Genomic DNA, 13,893 nt, shown 5'->3' with positions numbered 1-13,893 from the left:
CATTTCGACATTTTGTACATTCATATGTAAAAACCTATTGCTTGCACTACAAATGAGACTTTTTTTTTTTTGCAGCAGGCAGCAGGGAGAATTGCTATCACACAGAACTGTCTAATAGTGCTAAGTCCGATTCACCGCATGATGGCTGGCGTGCGTCGAAAATAGGCGACCTACGGGCGCGCTGAGCGCTCGTAGGTCTGCTATTTTGGCATGTGACGCCGCCACGCACCAGCGCAAAGATTAGGCATAACATGGACTACAATGTAGCTGTCCAGCACTTCAAATATAACGATATGAATATGCATGAAAACCCTTGTGGGGAGAAAACAGCTTTTTATATACAATATATATAGTATACTATACAGTATAACAGTGCAAATAGTTGGTTCTCTAAATAATACAAAAATCAAAGTGTACATAGCAATACAGTACGTTGCCCGATGGAAAGTAATATAGTACCTATAGAAATAGAACACATAAAAAATAAAATATAAAAAAATAAAATATAAAAAGTAAACACAGAAACACAATAAGCTACCATCCTAATGAATTGGCATTAATTATTCAGACATACTATATGCCCTTTTAACAGTAAAAAAGCTCTACAGTGATGCAGATTGATTATCAATTTGAACAGTACTATACAGTACATCAGTGCATTCAATACTGCACATAAACGTATGAAACACTTTCTGATACAAAAATATTTTATAAAATGCATGAACTTTGCATTTTGGAACACAAGAAAAACAAGACGGTGAACAACAAAACATGACACATACATTTCCATGAAAAATAAAATAAAATGACGATAAAAAAAAAAGCTTTAACGTTTGGAAAGTTTCCCCCCAAAAACATCCATAATAACATGCGTGCAATATAATTAATTTAGACTGGTGTTTTGGTCGCCGCATGGATTGAAATTCCCAATTTTGGCGAGGAAAAAAAATAAAAATAAAAGTAAAAAAATAAAATAGACATTCTTGGCTAAAGCAGCAAGAGTTCCCTTATAATTAAGTTATACAGCAACAGAGAAATTCCCTGTTCAGTGTCCTACTCACTGTCTGTGGCATAATAATGGAATACAACATCTTTCTCTCTATATAAATACAGTCAACCGCTGCCCCGGTGTGGACGATACATGTATTACCACCAGTGTATGTCTACAGTCTTCGGCCTCACTCAGACCTTTACTGCATTGCTGTATGCTTGTTGGATGAATGTTGTGTAGTGTCATGGCCGCCCCAATGCATTTCCAATGGGAGTCACATGGTTTGACACAACATTTGTGTTGTATGAGGGGGAGGGGCGCAGTCGAAACACAGCCGAAAGCCACACAACAGCTTGTAGTCCAAAATGTGGACTACAAACCATGTGACTTCCATTGGAAATGCATTGGGGCGGCCATGACACTACACAACATTCATCCAACAAGCATACAGCAATGCAGTAAAGGTCTGAGTGAGGCCTTCATGGTTTCTCTGCCAACTAACTGAGCTTTTGCAGGAGTTTGTCTTCTATCAGTTCAAACTGCACACTCACTGACATCTCTGCGATGAACTGTTCACAGCCCTCCTTCGTCACCTGCTTGCAGTAGCGCAGGTCTATGTGGCAGACGCTGCCGCAGCGCTTGAAGTAGGTCAGCGACTGGTCGGTCACCCTGTTGCACACTGCATGGAGAAAGGTGGTTGGGACAAGTTAAATCCAGGCCCAGGTCAGAAGGCCCAATCGAAATGACACAGTGATACAGTGACATCACAATATCATCCCCTCCGCTTACCCCCCCCTTTATCATACAACAGCTGTGGGTGTGGCTTCAGTTCAGGTGGGTGGATCACCTGACCCATCACCACCCACCAGGCAAACCAGGCATACTTAATGAACTGGGGAGGGGGGAGATAAAAACATAATTTTAACACTTTCTGTAAACTTTTTTTTTAAAAAGTAGTATAAACTAGTATAATCATAGTACCTGATTATCATGTTTTAGGGGGGGGGGGGGGGGGGGGGGGGGTCAAGGCACTCCATCTTTAACATCTGTGAGGTTAGCACTAGAGTTTTGGGTCCGGTTTTCGGAAACCCCTGAACTAATTACTAGCGATTCACCGATATGGAAATTCTTGGTCGATGATGTTGTTTTTATTTCCAACCTTTTGTGCCAGGGAAACAAATACATCTTCAATACAAGAAATAAATGTTCAGAATCTACAGCTTGGTAGGCTGCAGATAACCAACACACCAACGTAGCCAACGCAAAGTGTATGCTACTGCCATCGGTTAATGTCAGTTTTACTCGCCGATACCGATATTGACCGTTAACGGCAACTATCGGCCGATACCGATATGTGGCCGTTACATCCCTAGTGATTACCGATGTTTGACCGAGCGATATAATATAAATATGGGTCAAAACACAAGTACGTTTTTACCGTACCCGATAGGTTGATGTCAGTAAGGGAGTCTCTGGTGGTGGTCCCTGCAGCGGTCAGGATGTTCACAGACTGGTCAGTGACGTGGTTGCAGTAGCTCAGGTCCAGCTTGCTCAGTAAGGGCATGTGACGGATGATGAGACGTAGAGAGGTGTCTGTGATGTCCAGCCCGGACAGCCGCAGGTCCACCACATTGCGCAGTTTACTCCTATTGTCCAGTTGACCTGCGGAGACGGAAGGGCCAAGAAGAAGTAAAAGTAAGTAAGTAGCCTTGCAGAGCCATGAGGCCCATAGGGCAGGAGCCTATCTCCTGTTTCTGTAGCGTGAGGCAGCTTGATGTACAAGTACACCCCCTGGACATGACAGGGACTTAACCCCAATCCAACCCTTGATGCTGAGTGTCAAGCAGGGAGGCATTGGGTCCCATTTTTACAGTCTTTGGTATGACCCGGCCGGGGATCGAACCCCGACCTCCCAGTTTCAGGGCGGACACTCTAACCACAAGGCCACTGTCTGAAAGGGCCAAGAAGGACAGATACATAATAAGGCTATTCATTTTAATCCTCCCTCAAGCCTTTTCTTTTTAACCACATGAACCCCGGCGTCACGATTTCTTGGCATGTAATAATAGGCGATTAACATTCGCCGTAAACAAGGGGACATTTGTCGAAGGATTGCACATCTGATCGGCTATTTCCGGCAAAGCGATTTGCTGTAAAAAGGAAGGGTCCCCGGTCACAAAGAATATAGTTCATGTGGTTAAAGCAATACTATACAAGTTTACAAGTTTGCTACAGTAGTGACTCTTGCCACTCTTACCAGACTGTAAAGCAAACAGACATGACCTGTCCTATACTGTATTGTTTGTGAGGTAACTACAAGTAAGACGCACGAACGCGGGAAGCGAATGCAGCTCGTGAATTGCAATAACAACAATTAGAATATATGACGTACTTTTTTATGTTCTATTTTCTTATTATTATTATTTTATTTAAGTTCTTTTTTTAGTCTGTGTATGTGTGCGTGCTTGTTTTTTTTTTTTTTTTTTTTTTTTTCTTTTTTAAGTTTTCCTTTTAAGTTTTTTTTTAAGTTAAGTTTTTTTTTAAGTTAAGTTTTGTGTGTGTGTGTGTGTGTGTGTGTGTGTGTGTGTGTGTGTGTGTGTGTGTGTGTGTGTGTGTGTATGTTTTTTTTGTGTGTGATACAGCTGCACCCTCTGGTGGCGGGCGGGTGGTGTTACAGCGTGACACACAGACACACACACATGTTCTGCTAGGTCTCATAGTTAGTGCTCATTGCATTCGCAATCATGAGTGCTCACTGCGTTCGCAATCATGAAATGTTTGTTTTATTACTGTTACGGCGTGTGTTTTATTGTTGCCGGTGTAACAGAGTTAGAAATATCTTTGTATTAATTTCTACAAAAATGATGTGCTTGCCTACAAGCACATCGCAGCGCAACGCAACACAGCTGCGTGTAGTGTCCCTTTTGGCGCACTGTAGTTTTCCTCAGCAGAGGAGGTTAATTCCATGCTGCCTGCAGGTAGGTGCATGAGAGCTACGTTGCAAACAATACAATATTTTTTGTACTTTATATTAATTATTTCACTCTTTGTTACACATGTTCTCATTTGTCTCTCTGCAACCCTGATGGATAATTTTGAGTTATTAGATCTGTAGATCTGTTATTTTTGGTGGATGGTAGTTTCCATGTTCTCAATAACTATGTATTTTTCATGCCCTGTATCCCACTGAGTTTACATATCATTTCTGCCCCAGCGTAAAACAGATAGTATTAAATCTCACTCTCCCCCAGTCAGCGAGTAAGATAAAAGATTGTTTTCTCCTGTTGGACGTCTTGCATTATCTGCCCCTCTGGTGAAAAACATGTTATTCGGCCTTGGTACGGTGCCAGAGCAGACAAATTGTCTCCGACTAACTAGTCAGTAACCAGTTATAAACTACATCTACCCTTAAAAGAACTACGATTCCCTGTGGTCACACTTTCTGGATTCCCGGAAGTGTGACTTGCCACGTCAGTTGTACTGTCCCAAGTGAACCTCCCGGCAATAGGTGTCGCCATAATTCACTTTTTGGTTACCCTCTGAACTCAAAATGCATTACTTCCCCATGTGAAAAGGATGTTATGACTTATGTAGTATAAAATGTTGTCACTGATGATGTGTCAGAGAGAGATCGTTTTAACGCTGTACGGACCTGCCATTTCTCTCCCGATGTGATTTGTAATATATATATCAAATGGAAAATCCCCATAGCTCTGGTGTGGACTTCTTTCTTCCGTGTCTGGTGTCAAACTCATTCTAAGGTATTCTGGTATACTCTGATACTTCTCTGCCTAATTCTTTCCTTTTGGTATTATAGTTTTCCTCTAAAGTATTTATCCTTAAAAGGTATTACTATAGAGTTACAGTTGAACATTATAACAGTAAAGATAAAGTTAATATTCACTTGTTTAAAAGGTTTACAGTCCTTAATTCTGACTTCTTGAGTATTTGTACTCTATTACATTCTTACAAATTCTCCTCCACGGTACTCCTCCAGAGTCCAGATGATTGATTGGTCTTCAATCCTTCCCTTATCCTAAATTTATATGCATCAATTGGTCCTATTCGATAGCCGTCTTTTAACGAGTATTAGACTAATTTAAAGATTAGCTGCTCCGACAAAAGCTTGTTCCAGCGAGTATTTGTACTCTTACTTTCAAAAGTATTTTTACATTTCCGGAGTTTCTTGCTCTGCTATTATAAATATTATACAGTCCTTTCTCATCAACATTATTAATTAAGAATGTTAGACCATAGTTTTCCCTTTCCTCTCCCTATTTCTCCTTTTCTTTATCTCTGTTTGACACACACACGGAGGGGAGACACGATCTCACACAAGCCATTTTTTGGAGCTTTTTGGAGATTTCATTTGATCGTTGTTTACCATTACATCGGAATGGTATGTCACCGGGATTCGGACGGACAGCGATTTTTATTTTGGGGTCCGTGAACTGCTAACAGCAGTGAACATAACGGTTCACGGCGTGTGTGCACTCCACGGATCTCACCCTGATCCTCCTTCCATACCCCGCTGCCCTGGATCGTCTGGTCCGACTTCTGCCTATCTGCTTCTTCATCTGCTCTAAGTTAAGTAATTTATGATTTCTTTAGCCTTCATAGATTAAGCTGTCATTACAATTCATCCCACCTCACACAGCAGCGAGGCATTTATTTTTAGTTGCTTAACAACTTTAGACAATGTTTCGATCGGAACCTCCCTGAGTTTCTTCTGTCCCATGTAGTAAACATTTTTAGTATGGTCAGTGTCTGGATATGAATTATATATATGATTTTTAGCACAGGATCCATGTGTGTGGAAGTATATATTTATTCTTTTATATTTATTCTTGCATTCTCCTCTGAGTCGACACGGAGCGAGAGCTGCTAGGGTTAATTTTCTACCTTATAACGGTCCATCACTTGCCTGGCGTTCCTTCAGACGCTTTTCTCATTCAGTGCTAATTCATTCATTTCTCTATCACCCCAAAACAAGGTAACAATAATGATGCCATTATTAAATTTGATTATTTTATTCCCAGATTATATATATATATATTTTTTTTAAAGATTACATTTGCTATTTCTCGCCTGTCCATTATGGTTTAAATGTCACCTTTTTATATTTTATAGTATTATAGTGCTTATCTCTTTTCTCTCCCTGCCATGCGTGGGGGAGAGCGACCTTGTCTGTGCAGGAATGTCTGCTTAGTGACTGAGTGTGTGCGTGCGTATGTGTGTGCGTGCCAGTGTGGGTCCGCGTGTGTGCACGAATCCCCCCTCCCTCCTCTCCCCACCTCCCCTGTTTGAATTGTTTGTGTGCATGTGTGCGTGCCAGTTGTGTCCGTGCATGCGTTCGTGCGGGCGTATGTATATCCGTATGTGTGTGCGCGTGCCAGTGTGTATGTCCATGTGTGCACAACCCCCCTCCCTCCTCTCCTCACCCTGTAGTTTGTATGGGTGTGTGCGTGCGTGCCTGTTGAGAACCATTCTCTCTGTGTCCGCGTGCCTGTGTGTGTGTGTGTGAACGCCCTGCCCCCTGCCATCTTGTTTCAGAACTTTAGAAGTGTAGCCTATTAGGAATAGATAACTCATACTTTGCATGATTTTTAGTCACGGAGCAAAGCCACATTTTTCATAATTCAGACTTTTAGTAAGGGAGGCAAAACAAAATTTTGATTTTTGTTATTTTTACACTTTTTACTGCATTTCATAACTTTATAATTGCCTTACATTATACTACAGTGTTACATGTAGTAGTAGCATCAGTACAAATTTCAGTTTCTGTGTTTGCATGTGTGTATATATGTGTGTGTGTGTGTGTGGAACACTTCCTTTTAAATTCTCATCATAACTCCCTATCCCACAAATAAGTTTATTATTTCCCGTTTCATTATTTTAAGAGTGTGACAAACGTTTACGTATAGCCTCCATTCTACCAGAACATTTCGTATTTTATTTTTGCTCATTCCCCATTTGGTTATTGTGTGATTATTGATAAATATTAGGAATACGCGACGACATCTGTCAGCCTCCGTTTCCGCCATTTATCATCATTTCATACATTTTTTTTTTAGATAGGACCCCCTTGAACATTTAATTGCCTTAGTATGACAATTTATTATTGATTTTAACCAATCCCCTTATTGATTTAATTCATTTTATATTTTTTTTATTATTTAATTTCATTTATTTTTGAGTGGTGTGGACCTCTCCTACAACTGGCTTTGTTAGTCTGTCTGTGCAGAAAAAATTAGCATGGTTGCTACGGTCACCCAGTTCACCCGGGTGTGATTTCATTACATCAGACATTACGTCAGACCACAGCTGATCAGGCAATATAAGACCTCACACCACTCAGTTCACACGGGTGTGATTTTTCAATTACATTCTGGTTTCCACCATTCATCATTATTTAATAACTACAACTCCCACAATCCTTTTTGGATAGGGCCCCTTGTCCATTTAATACATTAGTTATGCCATTATGCCATACTGATTTCAACCATTGATTTCAACCCTCATTGATTTAACTCATTAATTACTTGGCCATCCATTAACTATAGCTTACATCCGAACTCCGGTACTATTAATTAAGTATTCCTTTATTATATTTTAATTATCTTTTAGGTTAAATCCCAGTATTAATTTTAATTGTAATTTTAATTTATTTATTTTTGATTTTTGATTTTAAGTTTTTAATTTTGAATTTTGAATTTCAGATTTTAAGTTTTAAGTTTTGCATTTCGGTTTTTAAGTTTAAAAGTTTTAAAATTTTGAATTTTACATTTTAAATTTTAAGTTTTGAATTTTACATTTAACATTTTAAATTTTAAGTTTTGAATTTTGAATTTTACATTTTAAATTTTGGATTTTGAGTTTAACGTTTTAAATTTTGAATTTTGGATTTTACATTTTACATTTCACATTTCACATTTTACATTTTACATTTTACATTTTACATTTTACATTTTGAATTTTCATTCTATGGTTTGGATTTTGGATTTAAAATTTTGATTTTAATTTTAATTCATTTAAGTTTTAAGTTTAATTTAAACAAAAGTTATGTTGACAATTCAGGTGCTATAGGGCGGGTCCATAGGAGAAGTTGCTGTTGGCCCTATAGTATTATCACCAAATTATCACCATTATCATTTTATATTTCCCTGTGTGCTAGGACAGTATAGTAGATGCAAATAGTTATTTTTATTTCTGTTTTCATTTGTTTTCCCATTTGTAGATTAGTACTTACACTAGAATTTTTTTTTCTTTCTGTTTTCATTTGCTTTCCCTATTTTTAGACAGTATAAATATTTTTTATATTTTGTTTAGTAACATAGTCAGTGCACTATCAGTCTGTACCTTTAGAGAGAGCCATCTACATTCAAACTTGTTTTTTACTGTTCATGAAGACAACAGGCCTCAGATTATATTTTTTTGCTCATTACTAGTTTTTTATTAGGGAACCCCCAGCATCCAGTGGAGTTCAGTTTTCAGAATTCTTTACTTTAATGGTCAGCTACAGGGGTCGGTCCTCATTTATTTCCCTGTTATATCTGGCTGTTTTCTTCTTGTATTCGCCAAGTGACGGAAGTTTAATAAGTGATGATTTTGACTGCATGGACATTTCTTTCATATCCTCACATGGACGCATGTGTGGAAGGAAACAAATGCATTACAGCTAAAAAAAAAAATAGCATAGTTAATATAGTGTTATTCAGGACAGAGAAGGCCACATTATGTATCGTAAGGTCGCGTCAAGGTATAAACACCATGTTACAGACAACATGGTCAAGAGTCTAAGGTATGGACTAAGTGTGATTGAATCTGTCACAAGAACAGTTAGAGGTTTTCCACCACACGTGACACAAATAGTGTTTCACAGGTTTTGTTTTGAGTGGACGATTTATTCCCAAGAGATTTTATTTCCCGATTATTATTATTTGTATTTGTACTCTTCTCTCTTTTTCTCTGCCTGGAACGAGTTCTGCAGGCTCCTACAGGTAGATCTTGTCTCTCTGTGACCTGATGTGTACAATCATGGTCAATTTCGGTCTATCTTGACTCTTTTGGCAAACCTGCGTGTGACGATTAGCTACGTCAAATTACGCACAGGCGACAGAGTAACGACACGAGTAATTGCGGGTCCGTGTTGTGTACTAGCCACCGGAATGCTTAAGATAAGGTGCCTTGATTATATTTTATCCAGAGTAATACAAACACCAGTTGTCTGTATTTACTAATCCCAGAGTGATATACGGGACACAAGTTGTCTGTATTCACTGCGCATATTTGGCGCACAGAAGGCGTCCCATCCTATGCATAACATGTAAACGAATCTTCGCCCCATTTTGGGCAATCTTCGTCTATATACTTTGTTTTCTTCTTGAAATATCTTTCTCTTTCTCCCTGTCTACGTATTCTCCCTCCAGGTTAATCCCCTGTGCACATACATACGTAGATGCGTGGCTGGTAGAACAGTCATTTTCATTTTTCGGTCTATCTTGACCTTGGCTAACCTGCGTGTTCACGCAGGGGACAGAGTACAAACGGGTTTTGTACTAGGCACCGGACTACATAGGAAGGGGTGTCTTGATTTCAGGTAAATCCCAGAGTGGTACAGACACCACTTGTCTGTATCCACTGCGCGATAGGCGCCCAGAAGCGTCTTGATATCCCACTAAATTAGTTAAATTCCCTATTATTATAATACTTATTATTTTATTTTTATTTGTACTCTACTCTATTCTTCTCTGCCTGGAACGAGTAACTATAGGCTCCTACAGGTAGAACTGGTGATCTCACACTTTCTTTTTTGGCGTCTTATACGTGACATTAGCTACGTCATTAATAGCGTATTTGATAAGTACATTAGCATACATGTGTTTTTTTAGGAGTGATGACCTACATTTTGTTTATTTCTGTCCGTGTTTGCAATGCCATGCCATATTATGCATGATAGTCTTAAAGTCCAGTGCAAATACAGGGCAAAATAGACTTGTGCGTTTATTCTGTCATCATCAAGCTGTGTTTCCTGTGTTAACGGATTTATCACTGCAACATTATTATAGAAAACAATTAAATAGAAGAATTAAATAGAAAAAAAATAGAATACGTTGTTTTCTTTTTGAGATATCTTTCTCTCTCTACCTGTCTCTACGTAACCTCCCTCCATATAAATGTGAAATGCATGCGCTAGAGAACTCTGTCTCTCTGCGTATCCTCCCTCCATTTTACAACTGTGTAAATGCGTACGTAGAACGCTGGGTCTCTCTCTCTCTCTCTCTCTCTCTCCTTGACTTATCTCTAAGTACTCTCCCTCCATATAAATGTGTAAATGCGTGCTGTGAGAACGTCTGTCTCTCTAAGTACCCTCCCTCCATATAAATGTGTAAATACGTACTGTAAGAACGGTCAGGAGAAGTACAAATATTAATATTTTATTATTATTTTTATTTTAATTTTTTTTTAAACCATACCCTGTCTACCTACACGCCCTCCCTTCACCATTAAGCTGTGTACATGCGCGGTTGGTAGAACAGTCATTTTCATTTAAAAACTTACCCTGTTGATGTTTACCCTGTTGATGAATTGTTTATAATTATTATTGTTTCATTTCATTCACCAGTTTGTTTTTTGTCTTTCTGTTTTATCTCACAGATACGGATCTCTGGTGGTTTCGTGGTCAGGAACAAACCCGAGTCAGGACAGAGGAATCTAGAGACCCACAAAAGCGATGGAGTGAATGGACATGTGTTGTGGACCTCGAGATTCCTTTCCCTTTGTTTATAAGGTTTGACCCTTGACCCCGACCCACTCAGAACCGTCTGAATCAGTATCATTAGACCCCGACCCACTGAGAACCGTCTGAATCATTAGTATTAGGCCCAAACCCCCAGAACAGTGACTGCCCTTTTATCATTATGAGTAGGCCTTAATTTGCCCATAGATTTCCCATCGGGAACAAATTAGAATTCCACTCATGTTTCACCATGCACATAATTGTTTTATGTTTTTCTTTTCTAAGACACTGTATTTTGCTAAAACGCTGTTACCCCTCCCTACCTAGTATTAGGATTCATTTGATCATTCCTTCTCCCCTCAATTAATTAATATATGGTATTTTGACTATTCATTTTCCAGATCCCAGATCTGCCCCATTATATAGATTATGTAAACTGAATTATCCCATCTTTGGACAATCTAAATTACCTTCCATTAGGATTCATTATCCCACCTCATCATATTTTTTATTATTTTAAATTTGATTCATAGTTTACCTCTGAATTTGGAATATCCCTCCATTGTAAACATTTAACCTTTATTATCCCCGAACCATCCCTTGACCTTACATTGAGATATTTAGAATAGGGACACCTTCCCCTTCCATTTCATTTTATTATTTTGTTTTCATCACCATGAGTTTGGCTTGACTAGGCATATATCCTCCCCTGAATAGACTTGATTCTATATTTGACCTTTATGGTACTAATGGACTCACCCGGAAGCTGCTACGATCGGCGCAGGAGCGCAACAAACATAACACCATCGATTACCCTGTCCCCCTTTCCAAGCTCTGCTTGGTATAAGAACTGTGTTAGGTGCATCTCCGACGTTTTCTCCCGTTTGCGACAGAGATCGAGTGTATCTGTCAATGAGAACGTAGGCTGATATTGTCACCTGTGGGTCACCGGTTCTGTCACCCATCCTGGGGGCGGGGCGAAGATTCGGCTCCGACTACGAGCGAAGAAGAACTATCGCAGTATCTGCGCTGCTAAAAAGAACTTTGTTGTCAAATGACACTTTCGACGGCGCATCGGCGTGCTGCAACGATGCTGGGTTCCTCGGGGACCCCGAAGATCTGCCCTAAAGAACATTGTCAAACCCTGACACTAAACGTCGGCGTAGGAACGCTGCAACATTGCTGAGTTCTTTGAGAACCCCGAAGACCGAAGACCTCGAGAGAGAAAAGTCATTCTGTCTCTCCCACGGTACCATCTAAATAATGAGTGATTTCTTGCCTGGTCGTAAGTCAAACTATTTTTTATTTTTCATTGTTCCTGTTACCATTTTGTTCCCCTCCTGATCCTTAGTATAGAGTTAATTTATTTCTCATCTCCCAATTGACCCTTATTATATTTAATTTAATTCCCTGAAGATTGATTATTGATTATTGATCACATGACACTTCATCCACAAAAAGCGATGGAGTTGATGGATAATTTTGAGTTATTAGATCTGTAGATCTGTTATTTTTGGTGGATGGTAGTTTCCATGTTCTCAATAACTATGTATTTTTCATGCCCTGTATCCCACTGAGTTTACATATCATTTCTGCCCCAGCGTAAAACAGATAGTATTAAATCTCACTCTCCCCCAGTCAGCGAGTAAGATAAAAGATTGTTTTCTCCTGTTGGACGTCTTGCATTATCTGCCCCTCTGGTGAAAAACATGTTATTCGGCCTTGGTACGGTGCCAGAGCAGACAAATTGTCTCCGACTAACTAGTCAGTAACCAGTTATAAACTACATCTACCCTTAAAAGAACTACGATTCCCTGTGGTCACACTTTCTGGATTCCCGGAAGTGTGACTTGCCACGTCAGTTGTACTGTCCCAAGTGAACCTCCCGGCAATAGGTGTCGCCATAATTCACTTTTTGGTTACCCTCTGAACTCAAAATGCATTACTTCCCCATGTGAAAAGGATGTTATGACTTATGTAGTATAAAATGTTGTCACTGATGATGTGTCAGAGAGAGATCGTTTTAACGCTGTACGGACCTGCCATTTCTCTCCCGATGTGATTTGTAATATATATATCAAATGGAAAATCCCCATAGCTCTGGTGTGGACTTCTTTCTTCCGTGTCTGGTGTCAAACTCATTCTAAGGTATTCTGGTATACTCTGATACTTCTCTGCCTAATTCTTTCCTTTTGGTATTATAGTTTTCCTCTAAAGTATTTATCCTTAAAAGGTATTACTATAGAGTTACAGTTGAACATTATAACAGTAAAGATAAAGTTAATATTCACTTGTTTAAAAGGTTTACAGTCCTTAATTCTGACTTCTTGAGTATTTGTACTCTATTACATTCTTACAAATTCTCCTCCACGGTACTCCTCCAGAGTCCAGATGATTGATTGGTCTTCAATCCTTCCCTTATCCTAAATTTATATGCATCAAACCCCCCCAACTTATTAGCTGCAGGTAGGGACTGATAGAACACACCAGTGTTCACTCACCTCATCAGGGCTTGGCTGTTAAGAACCTGGGGAAGAGTGCAGATGGGGTCCAGTTGAAGGTGCTGTCCTATTTACAAAGCTAGTAGTGACCAGTATTCGGTGGTTATACTCTTTTTAAGAGAGGCTGTTTCTAGTTTGTATTTCTTCTGCACAACTGAGGTAAATCCAAAGGGCCTTGTGTATATTTATTCTGCCTTAAATTCGTCAACGTGACATTTATCAAGTGATCCTATACAGCCGATCCTAGTGTAAATTTGGTCGGAGCTTTGATAAATGTCACGGCTGAAACCGACCGTCATTTAAATAAAACGCCCTTAAATGTTCTCGAAACGCCCAAATAATTCCACACCGTGAAGATATCACCTGCACTGGGCATAGGTTTGGAGCGTGTGGTTTTCTATCCTTCTATCCTTAAAGGACCACTTCACCACTTCACACATATTTATGGGTCTCTTGTATATTGTAACCCCTTTTAGTGTTTATAGTATTATGTTATACGCTATTGAAAAATAGCAGATCTACAAGCTCAAGCTAAATCTTTGCTTCTGAGGGGTTCCTGGAACAACATATTTTCAGACGGGGGTCGGCGGCCAAATGCAGATATTTTTTGGGGTCCTTGACATGAAATTGTTTGAGAACGACTGACATAGAAACATGGGTTT

The 13,893-nt window shown here is 39.4% G+C and overlaps 1 protein-coding gene across 1 annotated transcript in view; it reads right to left on the bottom strand.

Annotated features, from left to right (window-relative positions):
• Nucleotides 1–1,488: 1,488 nt before the first annotated feature.
• kdm2bb (lysine (K)-specific demethylase 2Bb) overlaps nt 1,489–13,893 on the bottom strand; it is a gene marked incomplete at its 3' end in the record, with an annotated part of 48,370 nt that continues 35,965 nt past the window's right edge. Inside the window, exons 20-21 of the mRNA XM_079524313.1 lie at nt 2,435–2,653; nt 1,489–1,670 (exon numbers count right to left, since the gene is read on the bottom strand). Coding sequence (XP_079380439.1) covers nt 1,489–1,670; nt 2,435–2,653 — 401 coding nt within the window. The remainder of the gene's footprint in view (nt 1,671–2,434; nt 2,654–13,893) is intronic.

This window comes from Electrona antarctica (genome assembly GCF_951216825.1).
Source record: "Electrona antarctica genome assembly, chromosome: 16".
NCBI classification, from domain to species: Eukaryota; Metazoa; Chordata; class Actinopteri; order Myctophiformes; family Myctophidae; genus Electrona; species Electrona antarctica.
Note: the sequence above shows the minus strand (reverse complement) of the source record. Positions and strands in the feature narration are given on the sequence as shown.